Source organism: Ochotona curzoniae, unplaced genomic scaffold (assembly GCF_017591425.1).
Source record: "Ochotona curzoniae isolate NIBS_2020 unplaced genomic scaffold, NIBS_Ocur_1.0 contig_1014, whole genome shotgun sequence".
Lineage (NCBI taxonomy): Eukaryota > Metazoa > Chordata > Mammalia > Lagomorpha > Ochotonidae > Ochotona > Ochotona curzoniae.
Window position 1 is genome coordinate 403,484 of NW_024464920.1, and position 20,617 is coordinate 424,100.

Sequence of the window (20,617 nt, forward strand, 5' to 3'; positions counted from 1 at the left end):
CAGTCCCTCGGGCTTCTGTCCTGCTTGTACAGGGAGCCAGGTTCTGGACCGTGTGACTCAAGTCCAGGAGGAACGCTCGTCTCACTTCTCAAAGCAGCCGCTGAGTGACAAGTGGGCGGGACAGAGCAGGCATGGCGGCCCCTGGTACCCCACCTCGTGCCCATGTTCAGCAGCACACAAGGGGTTCTCCACTGTCCCTGCTTCAGGCCCCAAAGGCCTTGGAAGCAGCTACAGCTTGAACTCCATGGACTTGGCCAGCTCATTCCGGAAGGGGAGGGGCGGAAGGGGCCCAGCTCATCAACCTGTGAGGCCTTTGGTACCTGCCTCTCCAGGGAGCCTGGCACTGAGGGCTACCCTACAGTTACCTTCCTGCTTTACCTCTGCAAAGAGTTCCCCACTGGTGGCCAGTTCAGGGCCACAAGCCGCATGTGGCTAGCGCCAGGGAGGGGAGAACCTCTGTGACCGGCTTTCATGGCTTCTGCTGCTCCCAAGCTCCAGGGCCGACTCAGACCACCAGCATTTCCCAGCCCCTCAACCGCACAACGCTTGCTGTGTCCCTCCTGTCCTGTGTGACATCGGGAGCAGCTGGGAGACACAGCTAGAAGCGGATGCAGCCTTAATACTCATATTTATTCTCAGAACATACAAACTTATCTTTTCAGAGAATAGAAAACAGAAATCTCAGTGACTTCAAGTTGAACACAGCCAGCTCACCCTGTCCCGCATCTACTAAAAAACTCCCCGGGGGAGGGATGCCTGGAGTGCACAGCACCCCGAGGCTGGGGCCGTGCAGTGCCCAAGGCTCTCCCTGGGAGAGCAGCTGGCCAAGGTGAGAGTCTGAGGTCCACGGGCGGCACCAGGCCAGATCTCCTGGCTCACCTAGGACCGTGATGCTGCTGTGCTCTCCAGTCACACCTGGGCCAAGGCAGCCAGGCTTTCATCCAGGAGGGGGCAGGGATGGGCAGCGCTCAGCAGCTGCCCCCACGGTCTGCCGAGAGCTGACAACCCACTACAATCACAGAGCCTACCCCTGTCCCTGGGAGTGGGCCAGGACTGGCGGTCACTTCCCCAGAGTGGAGGTCTAGAGCAGGCAGTCTGATGGTCTCCTAAGCCGCCATAACCCAAGTCCGAGAACCTGGAATGAGGGACGTTGGGGGTGCTGACGAGCAGGCATCCGGTAGCTTCAGTTCCTGCCCTGACGCCGTAGGAAGTGGGCTGTGTCAGGCAAAGATGGTCTCTTCCCGGCGCTTCTTGGTCAGGATGGTTCCTGGCTTGTGCTGGGCATCGGGGTGGTTGGCCAGCTCGGGTGGACAAGAGGACACCGGGCTCTCTAGGATGGCCTGCTTCAGCTCGTAGAACACAGCAGAGTCCTCTTTGGTGAGGAAGGTGATGGCCACACCACTCTTGCCGGCTCGGCCAGTGCGGCCGATGCGGTGGATGTAATCTGAGGGACAGGGGAAACAGCCTCAGGCCCGGGCCTGGCGCTCTGCTGAGCTCTGGCTCCAGGCGCCACCTCGGAGATGCTCTGTCCGCTCTCCCTCCCGCCCTGGAGCGCTTTCCCACGGGTGCCTGGTCTCCTGCTCCCGCTGCTGGCTGTGGTCAACCGCCAGCCCACATCCTGCCGCACCGAGGGCTGCCTCGCCCCGTTCTTCCCCACACCTCTCAAGACAGAAGGGCTGTCGCAGGCTGGACCACCAGCCCCAGACAGAGCGAGAACGTCACAGCTCTCCTCACTGGACAGGCCAGCTCAGGCCTGGAGCCGCGAGAGGAGGCAGCAGCAGTCTCCCCACCCCAGAGTGGAACCTTGTCCTGGAGTGGGAAGAGGGCAAGTCTTACTTTCCTCTACACACTTACCTTCGATGTTTTTGGCCATATCATAGTTGACAACCATAGACACATCTTGGATGTCGATACCACGACCAGCCACATCAGTAGCCACCAAGATATCTTTGGCCCCGGCCTTGAGGTTGGACAGTGCAAACTCACGCTGCTCCTGGCCTTTCCCCCCGTGCAGTGTACACGCATTGTACTGTTGGAAGAGGAGTAAGGCGGAGTAAGGGCGATAAGGGCGATGAGACCACGGGAAGACAGTCAAGAGGGACGGGAGAGAGGGAGGGTGCTGAGAGGAAGGGCCCTGAGATAAGGACAAGAACGTGGGAGGAGAACCACAGTGTGGGGTGGCAGGAACAGGCAAGGCCCAAGACAAAGCCATCTGGGGCAAGATGGGGAGTCAGACGGCTGAAAGGGACTCAGGAGAGAATGAGAGATGAAGATGGAAGGAAGGGACCGCGAAGAACCAGGGAGGTGAGAGCTGGCCCTCACGCCCCCAGCACCAGGACTAAAGGACACCGGTCCTCAGGCCTCCCTCCTGCCCTGTTACATTCCTGCTCAAACATCTGCAAACACACACAGCTTTGGCCCACTCAGTCCCACAGCCTCGGAGCCAGCCGGAATATGGGTCGTAAAACCAGTCCCTGGCCCCACGCCTCTTGGGTGAAGACCCAGGGCAGCTCTGGCTGCCGCTGACAATATGGACCGGGAGCCTTAGCATCTGCCCAGTTCTCCCTGTCCCTCTGGCTGAAGGGCAGGTGAGAACCGACAACGTGCACTTCAAGGACAGCCACACCACACACACAGGCCTGCCGGACATACCCCCATCTTCTCCAGGGATTTGGCCAACACATCGCAACCCTTCTTCTGGTTGACAAAGATGATGATGGGTGGATCAAAGCCTTGCTCCAAGATGGCCAACAGCTTTTTCCTGGGAAAAGAGGGACAGAAAAGATGAGACACTGCAGCAGTGCAATGCCAGACCCTGCCCTGAGACATGAACACTGAGGGCTTCGATGCCCTCGGCTGCTCCCCTACATGGCAGAGCAGTCCCCCGCACCACCCCAGCACTGGAGGAAGCTGTTTCTTGCTCCAAGACCAGCCGCCTTTGTACCTCTTTTCTGACTCGGACATGAGGAAGACCTTCTGTTCAACACGTTCGTGGGGCTTGCCTGCAGAGCCGATGTACACCACAGCAGGTCGCCGCAGGTAGCTCCGGGCCAGACGCTCCACTGCCGGGGGCATGGTTGCCGTGAACATGACTGTCTGTGGAGACAGGAGGCTCAGCTCAGGGCCCCCCAGCAGCACCCGCTGCCCTAGCTCAGGGCCCCCCAGCAGCACCCGCTGCCCCAGCTCAGGGCCCCCCAGCAGCACTCGCTGCCCCAGCTCAGGGCCCCCCAGCAGCACTCGCTGCCCCAGCTCAGCCCCAGCTCAGCCCCAGCATGTGGTAAGCAGGTGAGACGCCACTTAGTATGCTCACACTGGGGTCAGAGTATACCCGCGTCCGGCTCCAGGACAGACCCTGAGAGGCGGCGAGCGGTGGCTCAGGTGCAGCCTGGCACTCATGTGCAAACCCGGATGAAGCTCCTGCCCGGTCATAACGGGCACATGGGGATGGAACGCCCACATGGGAGCTCTCTGACTCTTGAGTGCGTCTCAGATATGCCCCAGTGTCAGCTTGCTCACCACCTTGGGCAGCTCTTCTCTGCCCTGTATCTGCTCTTCAAAGCACTCACATGCCAGGGCAGGAGGGCTGCCAGCAGCTGCCAGCACCTGAAGCCTGGGCTCTCCAGACTCATTTCTTAGGGGGAAGCTCAATAGCGCCACCATGAGGACCGTCGGAGGAGTGCATGGGGACGTGGGCGCTAGGAGGGCAGAGGGCCCAGGGGCGCAGTCTTACTTGGCGGTACTTGTGCTTTCCTGACTCAAAGTTGGCCAGCATCTTCTCGGGGTCCTCCGCCTCGTCCGTGTCAGGCTTCTGGTTGCTGACGGGCATGTGCTCCAGGATCTTCTGGACATCCGGCTCAAAACCCATGTCAATCATCCTGTCGGCTTCATCCAGAACCACGTAGGTGCAGCGGCTCAGCACGAGGTAGCGGTTCTCCAGCACGTCAATCAGACGCCCCGGGGTAGCAATCACAATCTGGGGGGGACAGTGTGATCACACGGGAGCCCACAGGCAGGCCCTTCTCCTGCCATCAGCTAAGGAATGCAGACCGCCCTTCCGGTCGTGCTGGGCAGCAAGGGTTCCTAAGAACTGGCAATGAAATCACTCCCTTAAACTCTTCCACAGAGAATTTTCTTAGAAGCGAGATTAAGGAATACTGTAGAGGGGTGGAATAAACGAGTTATCCTCAGAGGTCTGCACAAGGCTTAATGGCGGCAGGCTGACTTCTTATAAAAAAACAAAACCAACCAACCAACCAACCTCCCCCCTTTTCTCCAGCAGCCAACACAGTGGTGAGGTCTGGCAGGCCACTGGGGACGTGAATCTCCGCTCTGCCCACTGCCAGTCTGTGCTTCACTTTGGACAGACTTAAAATTCAGACGAGCCTCAGTTTCATCTATGAAATGGAAATGGCATTCTGATGCGGTCCCTGGGAGGTTTAATGAGCTTTCACAACACGTACTGTGTGCCACACAGCCCCTGTTGCATACATTTTGGGTTAATAATGGCTCACAGGGGCAGACACTGTGGCACCACAGGTTAAGCTGCCACTGGTGATGCCAGCATACCACATCAGAGCAGTGGGTGAAGACCAAGCTGTCTGCTCTGGATCCATCCTTCTGCTACTGTGCCTGGGCAAACAGCAGAGAATGGCACAGGTGCCTGGGCACCTGCCACCCACACGGAGGCTCAGATGGCACTCCTGGCTCCTGACTCGAGCCTGGCCCAGGGCTGGCTGTTGTGAACACTTGGAAAGTGAGCTCGCTCTGTCTCTCTCTCTGTCACTCTTTCAAATACATACAGTTAAATTTAAAAAGTAATAAGAATAAAGAAGAACTTATATATAGGCAGGCCCCTTCTTAAATTTTCGCTGCACATCTATTTAAGAAACCAGAACAGAGATTTCCCAGCCAGCGGGCTGGCCACTGTCCAGGCAAACAAACCTCACAGCCCATGCGTAGCCGGAAGCCCTGGTCTTCTCTGGAGATGCCACCAATGACGGCCACAGTGCGGATGCCTAGCGGCTTCCCAAACTTAATCGTCTCTTCCTCAATCTGCTGAGCCAGCTCACGGGTGGGGGCCAGGATGATGGCGTAAGGGCCCTGGTCTGACTCTTCGATCCTGTGGTAAATGGGGTGTCCCATAGCTTCATCAGCTTTGGTTCTCAGGCACTCACAAACGGAGGAAGACACAGTCACTCTTGAGGGTAGCTATGGATACGGGGGAAGTGTTGACAAAAGGATGCAACAGCCCACTCAAAACTCAGAGACTCCAGGAGAGCAAAGTTCGCCAGGGAGTGGGCCTTGTCAGCAACAGAATCATAAGCTTCTTTGATATCACGATCCAATCACTCCCTTAGACCCAGAACGCAGAGAGGCACTTGTTGCCATGATACAGAAAACCCGACGCCACCTCACTGGTAGCTTTCTTCCCACCAAAGTCCACTCCAACCCACAGCAGCTGAGCCCACCTGTCAATTTTGGGAAGTGTGGTGATCCACACCAACAGCGGGATGAGGAAGGCCGCCGTCTTGCCACTGCCAGTCTCAGCCACGCCAATGATGTCACGGTTCTGTAGCCCGATGGGAATTGCCTGACGCTGGATGGGAGTTGGTTCCTGTAGTGAGCCAGAGAAAAGATCTGAGCCCAGGCAGCAACATGCTGCCTGGGCTGCGGCTGCCAGGGCAGGATGGGCAGGGGCAGCTACAGCTGCCAAGATGGGCACATATTTTAGTACAACAGGGAGACACCAAGCACCTGGTCCACTGGAAGGAGGACCCAAGAGGTCACTGCTTGCACCAAAGAGGGGCAGATAATAGAGGATAATTAGTGTCCGCTAATAGAGGAGGCACCAATCAATCAAGGCACAGAGTTCTTTATTCCCAAACTCTGGGTGTTGCTCAGAACACAAGGCCATCTCGGGGCTCCTGCGCTGACCTGCCCCTCCTTACCTTGTAGCCACACTTATCGATGACCTCCAGGATGTGTGGCGGCAGAGAAGAGTCTTTCCAGGAGCGGATGGGGTTGGGGATCTTGCCACCCTTCGTGGTGATGCTGTAGTCCTCACGGAAGATCCGCCAGTCCCTGTCCGTCATCTCGTCTAACTTCTTCTGGGACCAGTGGCGGTCATCCCAGCGCTGTTTGGCTTCCTTCTTGCGAAGCTTGCGGAGTCTCGCCCTGGGGAGGACGTGGGGAGGACGTGAGGAGGACATGGGGAGGACGTGGGGAGTAGGTGCCGTCAGCGCCCTGCAACTCCTTTCTGTAGACTCTGGGTTCTGCCCAGCCCCCCCGGCACCCATCACTCACTCCTCCTGCTCCTTTTCTTCCAGTGTTCGCCTCTTCTCCATCAGATCTCCATAGAAACGTGACTGTTCTCGCTTCTGCTGCTTCAGGTCGATGCCCGCAATGAAGCCTCGCCCCAGCAACTGCACCTGGTGCCGTTCTTTGTACCTGAGATTGAGCCAGAGCAGGACAAAAGCAGCTGTACAGTAGCAGGAGGAGACTCACAGGCCTCGGACAGGCCCTTCCTCCCCACAGGGCTGGCTAACTAGTCGCCTACCAACTTTACCAGCTCAGGTTAACTTACTCCTCCTCCTGAGGCCACAGGCTCTCTAGGGCCACCTGGTGTAAAAGACGAAACTTGCAGCCTCAGAGCTACTCACAGCGGGTTGTAGTCAATGGACGTGTCCTCGGATGCATCCCACTCAAACACAAACTTGCGGTCGTTGAGATGCCTCGTTCGGCGCCGCTTCTTGATGCCTCCCAGGTACCGCTCCTGCTCAGGGACACAGCACCGAGCCCATCAGGCTCCCGGGCAGGGGCCGGAAGAGCCAGGTGACCACGGCTCCCTGTTTCGCTGTGGGAGCACGCACCTTAATAGCATGCAGCTCCTTGCTCTTATCCTTCTCTTCCCGAATCTTCTGTCGCCCTTCCTCATCCTCGTTGCCGTTGGTCTCCCGCTCCATCCTCTCTCTGCGTTCCCGACGTTCCCGTTCCTGAGGGTCCTCTGCAGGCCAAGGGAACAAGTACCGCCGAGGGTTCAGTGCAGGAAGACAAGAGAGGAAAGGACGGGACCCAGACTACGGACACCAGGGCAAAGATCAGGGCGGACGGAGCGTGGGGGAACACGATGACCCGAGGTCGGGTGGCATCGCCGTGACTGTCCACCATCTTCCGTCCTCCGGGGCAGTGTCCTGGGCGACACTGTGCTCTCGTTTCCCCTTCCCTGCCCCGTATCTAACGGATACACGAGGTGGAAAAACAAACCCAACATCTTCCGGCCCAAGTCCTGAAACTGCTTGCGTTTCTTCCTCTCCTCCTCAAGCATCCTCTGCCGCTCCTCCACCTCCTGCTGTCGCCGCTTCAGAGCCTCCGCCTCTCGCTCTGCTTTGGAAAGGAATTTGGGCTATAAAACAGATTGGGATCATAAATAAAGGATCCGGGCGCAGGGCACAAGACGCTGATCAGAACCTGGGAGCAGGACCCAGCCACAGTCACACACGGCAGGGAGCCCAGCCACGCTCGCTCAGGTGCTACACCGATTAAGAACGCCAACAGGCCTTGGATCCTCGACGGCCTAAACTGTCTGCGCCCAACTCCTGCCTCAAATCTAAGTATGCTGAAGCCCCAGCCTCTGCACCCAGGATGTGCTTGCAGGCAAGGCCTTTGAGAGGTGACTGGGTTAAAATGATGTGGGGGGGCCTCCTTACAGGAGGAGGAAATTGGGGTACACAGGGAAGACACCAATGGGAGACAGAGAACAGACAAGGAAACAACCCTACCGACACCTCGATTTCTGGCTCCCCCTCAGCAGGACTGAGACAAAAGGCATTTCTGTTACCCAGGCCAGCATTCCAGGGCAGCCCATGCTCCCAGGTTCTCACCTTGGCCTCAGCTTCTTCCTCAGCCTTCTTCTTGGCCAGAAGTTCCTCCAGGGACAATGGCTGGATCTGAAGAGGAAGACAGGACTTCGGTCTGTCAGGGCTCCCTGCCTTAAACCAGCCCGAAAGCAGGGCCTAAGTTAAAGAACATTAAAACACCTTCCTCTCCTTTACCTTAGGTTTCTTATCCCCATGCTCATCTTCTTCATCCTTCTTCGAGTCTCTATCCTTCCGAGATTTAAAATCTTTTCCTCGACCAGGAGATAAGCTGTACAGAAAAGTACCAGGGAGGTTCCACATGCTGTCTTCCCCAGAACTGGAGGAGAATCAGGCTGAGCCCCAAAACCAAGATGGACATGCCCCCTGATGTACCAAGACTGGCCCACACTCATTCATCGTGTCCCAATGTTCTCTTAGCAGCACACAGAGCTACTTGCGGCCTGTCTTGGCCCTACTCTATCTGACTCTCCTTTCCTGAGACAAATCTCCTTTGTGACATGCACTTTCATGACGGATGACACATCAGGTGCACATTAAAGACACGCCCCTCACAGCCAGTGTCGTGGTGCGGACCCCTGACCTGCAGCACCACAGTCCCATGTAGGCACTGGTTAACGTCCTGACTGCTCCACTTGAGCTTCCTGCTGTGGCCTGGGAAAACAGCAGGAGACAGCCCAAATGCCTGGACCCACAGACCCACACGAGAGACCTGGAAGACACTCCTGACTCCTGGCTTCAGGCCAGACTAGCTCTAGCTACTTCAGCCATTTGTGGAATCAACCAGTGGATGGGAGATCTCTCTGCTTTCAACTAAATAAAATAGATCTTTAAAGAAAAAAGCTTACAGACGAGAGATCAAGGCACTAGGACATTAAACCACCACAGCAAATGCATATGCTGTGCGGGAAACTGAATTAGCTAATGGGCCAAAAGGGGTATCTGACGGGCTGGTCATCTCTTCAAACTAGTTTCTGAATTCTCAAAACGAATTAAGCGTTAAAGCACTGTGACTTCACTAACCATTATACTTTCTGAACAAGACACACAGGGCCTACGCTGGGGGCAGCAGTTAAAGCAGGAGTGTGGATCCCAGCTACTCAGCTCAGGATCCAGCTTCCTGCTCACACGTGCCCCCAGCGGGAGACCTGGATGAGCCTCCGACACCTGGCCTTGGCCTGGCCCTGGCTTACGGCGGCCGTCTGCGAGATGAACCAGCAGACGAAGGAGCTCTGTCTGTTCCTCTCGGAGTCTTTGGCTTACAAATAAACATGAAATAAGAGAGGCTGGAGTTGCAGTACAGCACGTAAGGCTGCTGCTACTTGCAACGCTGGCATGGCATGGGGTTTGAGTCCAACTGCTCCATTTACAATCCAGCTCCCAACTGATAACCTGGGAAAAGCAATGGAGGAATGCTTGGGCTCTACCACCCAAATGATGTTCCTAGATCAGCCCTGGCTACTGTGGCCACTTGGGAATTGAACCAGCAATGAACGATCTCTCTCTCTCCTCATCTCCTAAGTCTTTCAAATAAATAAATAAATATTTAAAAAATAAAATTAAAGGGGCCAGTGCAGGGGCTCCCAGGCTAATCCTCCAGCTTGCAGAGTCGGTATCCCAGATGGTTGCTGGCTGCTCCACTTCCTATCCACTTCCCTGCTTATGACTTGGGAAAGCAGTGGAGGACAGCCCAAGTCCTTTGGCCTCTGCACTGTGTGGGAGACCTGGAGGAAGTTCCTGGTTCCTGGCTTAGGATCAGCTCAGCTCCGGCCATTAGGGCCACTTGGGGAGTGAATCATCGGACAGAAGACGTTCCTCTCTGTCTCTTCTCTGCATATCTGACTTTTCAACAAAAAATAAAATAAATCTTAAGAAAGAAGAAGAAGCAGCCGATGACAGTTCTGCATGAATTCCCAGTAGGTGAGCACCTTCTTATAGCGCTGAATCCAGGGAGCACAGGGAGCACCCCCCCTACTCCCACCCGTACAGCCTCCGTACCTGGAGCGCTTCCGGTCCTTGTCCCGCCTGTGCCCATCCTTGTCTCGGTCGCGGTCCTTCTTACTCCGATCCCGCTCCTTGTCCCGTTCCCGGTGCCGCCGTTCTCTGCGAGACAGTAGATGGGAGAAGTCCTCTCCTCTTTCCGAAGTACCTTGCTTCCCTGTGGCCCCGAGGAAGGGAGAGGCACTGCACTCTCCAAAAAAGTGCATTCTAACTGGGGTACGTGCAAGGACAGTCCACAAGGACCTTACAGCCTGCTGGTGCACCAACAGAGCAAGCGAACCTTCCTCTCGGATCACCCGCACCTCCCTCTCCCAAGGGCCCTTTCAGGGCTGGGCCACCGCAGAAACCCGATCCACCCGCAAGCCCGGCTGGGCTGAGGCACACTAACTCATCAAAGGCAGAAGCCTGACACGGGACACGTCACAAGAACCAAGGGCCCGGTGCTATGGCTCAGTGGCAAAATCCTCGCCTTGCACACGCCCCAGGATCCCCTAAGAGCGCCGGTTCGTATCGTGGCTACTCCACTTCCCATCCAGCTCATTGCCTGAGGCCTGGGAATATATTGGAGCACGGCCCAAAGCCTTGGGACCCTGCACTTGCATGGGAGACCAGGACAAAGCTCCTGGCTCCTGGCTTCGGATCCGCTCAGTTCTGGCCATTGCGGCCACTTGGGGAGTAAACCATCGGGCTGGAGATCTTTCTCTGTCTCTGCCTTTCCAATAAAAATAAAGTCTCCCTCTCTAAAAAAAAAAAAAAGAACCAAGAATTTAAAAAGTGTGAGGTGTGCCCCTGCCGTTGCAGCTGACACACGCGACCCTTACCTCTCCGTAGACTTGGAGCGGGAGCGCGAGCGGGAGCGGCTGCCTCCTCGCCGTCTGTCCCTGGAGCGATGCCGCTTCCGCTCCTTGGAAGGTGAAGACTTCCGGTCTCGCTCTCTATCCCGCTCTCGCTCAGGAGTCCGCGATCGCTTCCTTTCCTCCTTGGAAGGTGACACATCACGGTCCTTCTTGTCAGCCAGCTCTCCTGCCATCTGTTGTGGGCAAGACGAATGCTTCTCATATACCGGGCACCACCCTAAGCTGATCTGAAGCAGTTCACCCATCGAGATAGATCTGACACTGCACCCATCTTACAGATGAGGAAGCTGCAACTAAGCTTCTTGGGACCCGGAATGTAAAAATGGTCATTTTGGCGCAAAAAAAAAGATGAAAACCCATACGTAGGTTTGGAAAGTATACATCTCTCACAAACTTCGGAGACATACGTATCTACTTATCGATCGAAAGGCACAGACGGACAGACATGGGTTCACTCCACAGATGCCTGCAACACCCGAAGCGGCAGCTCCACGCTGCCTCCATGGGGGCGGCAGGCACCCGGCTGCTGGGCCAGCACCTGCTGCTTCCTGGGGTCCACATTACCAGGAAGCCAGAAGCAGGAATGAACTGTGATCAGATGCAAGGGTCCTCAGCAGCACCCCAACCGCCAGGCAGCTCCTTTCCCCATGAACTTTATTGATTTTTTTTTTAAGTTTTTTTTCTTTATTGATTTTTTTAAAAAGATTTATTTATTTATTTTTATTGCAAAGTCAGATATACAGAGAGGAGAAGAGACAGAGAGGAAGATCTTCCATCCGATGATTCACTCCCCAAGTGAGCGCAATGGCCGATGCTATGCTGATCCAAAGCCAGGATCCAGGAACTTCTTCCGGGTCTCCCACACGGGTGCAGGGTCCCAAAGCTTTGGGCCGTCCTCGACTGCTTTCCCAGGCCACAAGCAGGGAGCTGCATGGGAAGTGGGGCTGCCGGGATTAGAGCCTGCGCCCATATGGGATCCTGGCGCGTTCAAGATGAGGATTTTAGCCGCTAGGCCATCTCGCCAGGCCCTCCCCATGAACTTTAGAAGTACTATACCTAGAGCCACAGAACGATAGCTCAGTTGGTTTATACTCTGCCTTGCAAGTGCCAGGATCTCATATGGACGCTGGTTCGTATCCTGGCAGCTACACTTCCCATCCAGCTCCCAGTTTGTGATCTGGGAAAGTAGCGGAGGATGGCCAAGCCTTTGGGGCCCTGTACTCAGGTGGGTAACCTGGAAGAAGCTCCTGGCTTCAGATCAGCTTACCACTGGCTGTTGTGGCCACTTGGGGAATAAACCAGTGTATGAAAGATCTTTCTCTGTATAGATCTGTCTTTCCAGTGGGGCCTGTCAGTCTTGGGATTCTCTGACACACACCCCTCTCTAAATGTGTACAATGAATACATACTTTTGCAACCAGACTACAAAATACTAAAACAAGTGTTACTGTATCCAATATTCCTAAAAATATCATATAGTGCTTGTCTAGGGAGTTTATCAGACCAATCAAGCAGGATCAGTCTATATATATATATATATATACTTGAGCCCTTTAGAAAGCTCAAAAGAGAAACCAAAACAGTTCCATTTTTTTTTGCATATTCTTTTTTATTTACTTATTTTATTATTTCTTGGTGGAAAGGCAGGTTTACAGAGAAAAGGAAAAACTGAGAGAAAGTTCTTCCATGCCCCAGTTCACTCCCCAAATGGCCTCAAAGGCCACAGCTGAGCCAATCCAAAGCCAGGAGCTTCTTCCGGGTCTCCCACACGGGTGCAGGGTCCCAAGGCTTTGGGCCGTCCTCCACTGCTTTCCCAGGCCACAAGCAGGGAGCTGCATGAGAAGTGGAGCAGCCAGCGCCCATATGTGATCCCAGCACTTGCAAAAAAGAGGCTAAATTAACCAACTGAGTCATCATACTGGTCCCTACAATATCAAATCTTTAAAAAAACAAGAAACTGAAATTTGTGGTCTGAATATTCTATTAGTTTTATCTGCTAATTGTGAATTAATCAAAGACTGGTGATGAAAGAGCTTTAGGGTGAAACGTAAAGTTCCACGGCGGCCACGCTGGGGATGTGGTCTGTGAGACAACAAGGAGATCATTCTTAGCAGGCAGATGCAAACACATGCCTGGCACGCAACACAGTCTCGAGACAACAATGTGGGTCACAAAGCAATACTTTTTTAAAGGCACAGAACACTAAACGAGATCACCTCATTGGAAAGTACAGGTCATAAACAGGGGACATGCCGCTTACTGAATTAAACCTCCACCTGCACTACCTCCCTTATGGCCTCTGGTTCAAGTCCCCGCTGCTCCATTCCTATCCACTCCCGCAGCAAAGGCTGGTCCCATGTCCTTGGGCCCCTGCACCCAAGTGAGAGACCCAGAAGAAGCTCCTGGCTTCAGACCAGCCCAGCTCCAGCTGCTGTGGCTATTGAAGGAGTGAACCAATGGATGGAAGATCTGTGTGTCTCTTTTTTTTTTTTTTTTTTCTCTCTGTAACGCTGCCTTTGCAGTAAAAAAATAAATAATAAACAGGACCCAGCACTGAGCTCTGCGACACAAGTCAGTCACCGTAGAAGTTACAGGAAAAGGGCCCGGCACGATAGCGTAGCGGCTAAAGTTCTCACATAGAACACACCAGGATCCCATATAGGTGCTGGTTCTAATTCCAGTGGCCCCACTTCCCATGCAGCTCCCTGCTTGTGGCCTGGGAAAGCAGTCGAGGACGGCCCAAAGCCTTGGGACCCTGCACCCACGTGGGAGACCCGGAAGAAGCTCCTGTCTTTGGATCGGCACAGCCGTTGCGGTCACTTGGGCAGTGAATCATCGGACAGAAGATCTTCCTCCCTGTCTCTCTTCCTTTCTGTATATCTGACTTTGCAATAAAAATAAATAAATCTTAAAAGAAAAATAGAGGAAAAAAACCAGCAACAGCGAGAAGACAGTTTTTCTCAAATAAAGAAAGCAACACAGACACCAAAAACATGCTTCCAGGAGGGAGGTGGTCACATGTGTCAAACACCACCCAAGTTATGTGAAGCGATTCGATGGTAAGAAGTGACTGCGCTGGGGCTTATGCGATGGCTCAACTGGCTAATACTCTGACTATAAGCACAAGCACCCCACGAGGGTGCTGGTTCTAATCCCAGCAGCTCCACTTCCCATCCAGCTCCCCGCTTGTGACCTGTGAAAGCAGCAGAGGGTGGTCCAGAGTCTTTGGGACCCTGAACCTGCGTGGGAGACCTGGAAGAGGTTCCTGGCTCCTGGCTCCTGGCTCCTGGCCTGCAGCCACTCTGTGAAGTATTTATCAAGCGTCTAGCAGCACCCACAAGGCAGTGCAGGGCGCTGGGTGAGGTAGAGCAGGAAGGGCAATCCCACTGGATGCTTCGGGACAATGGAGGGGCTGCGAACACAGGCCAGAACAAGGGAACTATGAGAGAGCCTGCAAAGGAGCGCTCTCCTTTGACGTGTCATAAAAGGGGTGTGGAAGGCCCCCCGAGAAAGCGGCTCCGGGGCCCTCGGGCGGGGGATGGGTATGATCTGTGCAATTCAGAAGAGACCGCACACTGACCGGCCCGGAGGCGGGAAAAGTCCGGGGGCCGCTGGGAGGACCTGAGTAACAGTGCGATCGCCCCCAGGGCTGGAGCAGCACGGAGGGCGGTCCAGGCTTGGGGCACCGCGGGCACCGCGGGCACTGCGCCGGCAGCCCGAGCTCCGAGCCCGGAACACCGTGCAGAACGTGGCCTGGGCCCCAGCAGTCAGCACGGCCCCCGAGGCCCGCGCCCCGGCGCTCGAGCCCCTTCCCCGAGGCGTTCCTCCGCGCATCCTCCCGGAGGCAGGGGCCGCAGCCATGCCCCCGACTCGTGCCTTCTTTACGGGCTTGAGAGAACCACCTCCACCACCTGGGGACTCACCACCCTGAGTCGGAACCGCCCAACGCGGCCTCAACGTCGCCGAACAGCCGCCATCTTTCCTGTTTCCTGGTCGCCCAGAGGCAACCCCGTGCCGCGCGGCAAGCTGGGAAGGCGAGTTCGTGCCGCCGGAAGGCTCGGGCCGATGGGGGGACCGCGAACTACTAATCCCACAATGCACGGCGCGAGCGCCTCCCGCGGGCCGCAGAGGCCGCTGGGCAATGTAGTTCCTCAGGCTCTGAGGGACGCTGGCGATGAGCTGGACTCCGGTGGGCTCCTCTGGCCGAGTGCACCTGCTGCAATGGCACCATCACGGCCCGTGCCTTACACGCGGAGGGGCTTCAAGGCTTCCTTCCGTTTCTGTAGCCCGGCGTTTATGACTGACCACCGCAGGGACCGCAGATACCGTTTGTGGAAAAGAGGCGATGTCTTTAGGTTCTCATCCATTTTACAGCGCCGAACCGAGCCAGCCTCGGGCCCGTGTGACCTGCTGGCTCCTCGGGGTGGACGTCCCGGCCAGATCCCACTGCTGTGAGAACTCAGGAGCGTGACCGGAGGCTGGCCCCGGCTCGCCTTTCAAACGGGCTGCTTGAGTATTTGCGTTTCTTTTCCCCACCCCCTGGCCTCAGTCTCCCACTGGATGCTCATTTTGCCTCTCGGTGGTCTTTCCGGCTTCTGACTGGCCCTTCAAAGCCAAACCAAACCAAAAGAGCATTACAGCTTCCGGGACTGTATAGTAGATAGCCACAAGTGTCTAATGCCTCCTTCCTTACTGTTTCGCTATCTTAAGCTTGCCAGAGCTCTATTTTTATCCTCTTCCAATGTGTTCAGTTTCCAAGCAGAGCCTCGAGGTAGACCCAGATTATCCCAAAGCCGTGAGCATCGTGCGCAATAGCCTAGGGTGGCCCTGGGATGCGCCTCTCTCCAGCTGCTCGCTGGGACTACTTCCGCACTTGTACCCCAAAAGGAACTGCAGGCAACTCAAGTCCGAGGTCTCGTGGGGTGTCGTTCGCCGAATTAACACCAGAGGGCTCTCCCCTCCCAGAATGGGACTCGGGACAAGGCCAGGCTTCAACTGCCGGGCCGCAGCTACAATTTGGGAATTTTTGTTTTTTAATGATTTATTTATTTATTTTTTAAGATTTATTTTTATTATTTTTTATTGGAAAGGCGGATATACAGAGAGGAAGATCTTCCATCCGATGATTCACTCCCCAAGTGAGCGCAATGGCCGATGCTATGCCGATCCGAAGCCAGGAGCCTCTTCCGGGTCTCCCACACGCGGATGCAGGGTCCCAAAGCTTTGGGCCGACCTCGACTGCTTTCCCAGGCCACAGGCAGGGAGCTGGAAGGAAAGCAGGGCTGCCAGGATAGAACCGGCGCCCATATGGGATCCCGGGCGTGCTAGGCGAGGACCTTAACCACTTGCGCCACCGCGATTTATTTATTTTTATTGCAAAGTCAGATATGCAGAGAGGAGGAGAGGCAGAGAGGAAGATCATCCGTCAGATGATTCACTCCCTAAGTGACTGCAACAGCCGGTGCTGTGCTGATCTGAAGCCAGGAGCCCAGAGCCTCTTCTGGGTCTCCCATGCAGGTGCAGGGTCCCAAGGCTTTGGGCCGTCCTTGACTACTTTGCCAGGCCACAAGCAGGGAACTGGATGGGAAGTGGGGCCGCTGGGATTAGAACCTGGCGCCCATAAGGGATCCCAGTGCACTGAAGGCAAGGACTTTAGCTGCTAGGCCACACCACAGGGTCTCCAATTTTGGAATGTTCTAAGGGTCCGGCTTTGTGCTGGACCCAACCTACATTACTTATTTTACTTGGTTCTCCTAGCAATGTGAGATGGGTGCTATGTGCATTTCCTGAGAAGGAGGTTGAAGCCCAGAAAGATGAATTGTGCTTTCAAAAGCCAAATGGGTAAAAGACAAGACTCAGAACTCCAGAGTTCGTGTTCTTTCCCTAGCTCCTGGCCGCTGCAGATATTCCATCCCAAATAGTCACTGGGCCAGACTGACACCAATAACCAGAAGCTTCCTTGGGGGTCTCCCATGGGAGTGCCGAGACCCAAACACATCCTCTACTGCTTCCCCAGGCACGTTGGCAGGGAGCTGGGTTGGAAGTGGAGCATCCAGGACTCAAACTGGGCATCTATATGGCATTCTAGCACCACAGGTGGTGGCTTCACCTGATACACAACAGCCTTGCCCCTTTAAAGATGAGTCAGGTGGCACCTAGAAACACCGCGCAACTTTTTACGCTCACAGTGGCAGGGTTTCCTCTGATACGTCACATGCAAAACATTGAGCTTAAAGGATGCCACTTACGGGGCAATGGGTCAACTGTCACTTGAGACTCAGATCCCTTATCTGAGAGCAATCAAGCCAAGCCCCGGCTGCTGTTTCTGATCCTGCCAGTGCATCTGGCAAAGCACAGAAGATGACTCACGATGTCTGAGCTCCTGCCACCAACATGGGAGATGCAAACGGAGTTCTGGGGTCCTGCTTCCGGTCTGGCCCAGCCCAGAGAAGGAGAGACAGCCGTGTGGGGAGTAACCAATGAGTGGGAAAAAACCTCTTGCTAGGTCTCTTCTTCTCTGTTACTCTGCCTTTCAAATATGTAAAATACCTATTTAAAAGAAAATTTATTTATTTTTATTGAAAAAGCAGATCTACAGAGAGAAGGAGAGACAGAAAGATCTTCCATCCACTAGGTCACTCCTGAAATGGCCACAACGGCCAGAACTGAGCTGATCTGAAGCCAGGAGCCAGGAGCTTCTTCCAGGTCTCCCACACAGGTGCACCCATATGGGATCCTGGTGCTTGCAAGGTGAGGATTTAGCCATTAAATCATTGTGTCAGGCCCACAAAAATAAAAAAAATATTTTAATTGTTGAGATTGCACATTTATTTTGTTTTTCCATTTTTTTCACTATATTTTTGACAATCCTCACCCAGCCAACTAGGGTAAAAAGGTTCAAGGGCCACAGGAAAATGGGCAAGACCACTAGTTCCATATTGTTTCCTTCATGTATCTGAGGCAAAGGGGATCCTAAGGGAGAAGCCCACCCAGTCTCCCACCTGCCCCAGGCCCCCGGTGTGGGGCATGCTCCGAGGGTCTTGCTCAGCTGGTTTTGATAGTTCAACAGTTATAAATTGCTGCTAATTTCGCCACTCCAAGCACAATAAGGTCGCTGCATAATCCACTGATTGACATAGTCCATCATAGAGTCTCCATTTGCCCAGGCCTTCATCACCAACATATAGCTGAGGTGGTTGATTGACTTGTTCTGTCCTGTGTTTTTTCATGGTTAGGGTTCTGAGTCCAGCATTTCAATTGGGGAGATCCCCAAAGAAACTTTGGGTGTTCCCAGACCAGATTCTTGTACGTACTAGCAAGTACAGGGCCCGGCACAGTCCATCACCCCATCAGCTGGTAGTTGCAATTGTTGGGTTGGTCCTGCTTCCAGACCTGACTTCTACTAGAACCAATGGGTGTTGCAGTCCAGCCTGGTTCTGTCCAGCACATACTCGGCCCTTGCATAAACCAGTGGGAGCTGCAGCCTAGTCGGAGCAACCTACAATAACCCCCACCAGGCCTGCCATTAAATCATTGCATCAGGCTCACAAAAATAAATCTTAAAAAAAAGATACTCCGCTCACTCTGCTGCTTCTGCCACGAACACACTTCTTTGGAGATGGACAGTGTGTTCCAGGAAGGACCACAGTAGAGTCCCTGTTACTACAGCTAGCAGGAAGAGGTCCACTGGAGTACATGGTTAACAGGGAGAACTGGGCTGAATCCTGACTCGGCTCCTGACTAGCAGTATGATTTTATGCAAGTTATACAGAATTTATGTCTTCTCTTTCCTCATAAAATGAAGGCAACGCTAGGCCCAGCGCAACAGCTCAGTGACTAAAGCCTCGCCTTGCACACACCTGGAATCCCATAGGGGTGCCCGAGTTCTAATCCCGGCAGCTCCGCTTCCCATCCAGCTCCCTGCTTGTGGCCTGGGAAAGCAGTCGAAGATGGACCAAAGCCTTGGGGCCCTGCACCCGTGTGGGAGATCCAGAGGAAGCTCCTGCCTCTTGGCTTTGGATTGGCTCAGCTCTGGCTGTTGTGGCCCTTTTGGGAGTAAATCAGCAGATGGAAGATCTTTCTGTCTCCCCTTCTCTCCGTAAAATCTGATCTTCCTTTCCAAGAAAAATAAATAAATCTCTAGAAAAAAAAAGACGCAATAAATGCTTCCACTAATCTCACAGGAGAGCAGAACCATGCACATATTCTGCCATTCTGTCATGTATCCTTGACTCTGTAAAGTAGAATCGGTATTACCCCAAAGGACTAGCACAGGAAGAAACAAGTAATTTGCCAGTGGAGCCAGGACTGTGGTGTAGCGGATCAAGTCACTGCCTACAGCAGCAGCATCCTATTTCCAGCTGTTCCACTTCCATTCCTGCTGTCTGCCAGTGTTCCCGGGAAAAACAGTTGGACCAAGTGCTTGGGCCCCTGTACCCACACAGAGACCCAGAAGCTCCCGACTTTGCACTGGCTCAGCCCCAGCTGCTGCAGCCATTTGGGGAGTGAAAGGAATGGATGAAAGACCTCTGTCTCTGCTTCTTCCCCTCTGTAACTTTTCAAGTAAGTCTTTAAAAGAGTTATTTATTTTTTATTGGAAAGTCAGATATGCAGAGAGGAGGAGAGACAGAGAGGAAGATCTTCCATCCGATGATTCACTCCCCAAGTGAGCGCAACAGCCGAAGCTGCACCAATCCGAAGCCAGGATCCTGGAGCCTCCTCTGGGTCTCCCATGTGGGTGCAAGGTCCCAAGGCTTTCCCAGGCCACAAGCAGGGAGCTGGATGGGAGGTGGGGCCACTGGGACACAAACTGATGCCCATCTGGGATCCCAGCGTGTGCAAGGTGAGGACTTTAGCCACTAGGTTACAGCGCCAGACCCATAAGTCTTTATAAAAAATAATAATTTACTAATGGTTGGGGCACACCGTAAGTATTCTTAAAATATTTGCTCAGCTTCTTGCTAATGAACCTGGAAAAGTAGCGGATGCTGGCCAACCACTCGAACCCTGGTCGCTCACGTGGAAAGCCAGGCATAGTTCCAGATGACCCAACCAGGCTATGCATTTAGGAAAATGAACCCGTGGATAGAAGATACCTCTCTCTCACTATCACTCTAGTTTTCAAATAAATCAATTTTCAAAGGAACCTTTTCTCTCTGGTACTGTACTATGACATTCTGAAACCAAGAGCTGTAAATCAGAAAGGCTAGCCAAGGCCCCAAACTGTCATCACCAGGCACTGAGATTGGCACCAAGGCAGCAGCCCCAGGACCCCCCTGCACCCCACACCATTGTGGCTCGGTCTCTGCCTCTTCAATCAGGCAGTGGAGACGGAGCCTAGATCTCCTCCAGCTGGGCTCTAAGTCTGCTATGTTCTCCAAGTCCAGGGCTTCCAGTGGGCAATGGTTTTGTTCCAGGGAACCTGACGTCTTGGCATGGGGTTGGTGAGGGCTGCTGGTATCCAGCACTCACCCAATGCCACCCTGCGTGCGACTGCCCCCCAAGAGCATCCACATTAGCAAGGATGCAGAGCCCCCGCCCCCCCGCTCCTCCCCAGGGCTGAGAGCTCTTCTCTGGCCTTGCCAGACTTGGGCGGGGCTGGCACTGGAGCAGACAGAGGTGTTGCGGGACGGGGGGGTAATCTGTGGCAGCCACTGTGCTGCCCACAAAATGGGATCTGGGACAGCTTTTCCCTTCACTGTCACGACCAAAGACAACAGCAAAAGAACAAACGCGGCCCCTTGTTTATACGTCTTATATTCTTCATTAATAAATAGTTTTTTTCTTCTTTAAACACAGAACATTCAACAGGTGGAAACACCCCCCCGCCCCCCCCAAAGACAAGAGTCTATAAAACAAATGCCAATCATACTGCCCCAAAAGGGC

The 20,617-nt window shown here is 54.2% G+C and overlaps 1 protein-coding gene across 1 annotated transcript; it reads right to left on the reverse strand.

Moving 5' to 3' along the window:
- Positions 1-609: 609 nt before the first annotated feature.
- On the reverse strand, positions 610-14,734 carry DDX23 (DEAD-box helicase 23). The gene is made up of 17 exons (XM_040978454.1): positions 14,656-14,734; positions 10,697-10,905; positions 9,873-9,977; positions 8,052-8,145; positions 7,881-7,946; positions 7,264-7,402; positions 6,870-7,003; positions 6,660-6,772; positions 6,304-6,447; positions 5,949-6,174; positions 5,469-5,614; positions 4,942-5,119; positions 3,731-3,973; positions 2,945-3,096; positions 2,653-2,761; positions 1,855-2,029; positions 610-1,444 (listed from the first exon to the last, which is right to left on the reverse strand). The coding sequence occupies exons 2-17, from the start codon at positions 10,903-10,905 to the stop codon at positions 1,221-1,223; spliced, it is 2,457 nt and encodes an 818-aa protein (XP_040834388.1). The 5' UTR covers positions 14,656-14,734; the 3' UTR covers positions 610-1,220.
- Between the last annotated feature and the right edge of the window lie 5,883 nt (positions 14,735-20,617).

Coding starts and splice junctions, on each gene's coding strand:
- DDX23 (XM_040978454.1), bottom strand. CDS start 10,905: ATGGCAGGAGAGCTGGCTGACAAGAAGGACCGTGATGTGTCACCTTCC. Junction 6,175..6,303: donor GAAGAAAAGGAGCAGGAGGA/GTGAGTGATGGG, acceptor CGTCCTCCCCAG/GGCGAGACTCCGCAAGCTTC. Junction 5,120..5,468: donor ACACTTCCCAAAATTGACAG/GTGGGCTCAGCT, acceptor CATTTACCACAG/GATCGAAGAGTCAGACCAGG.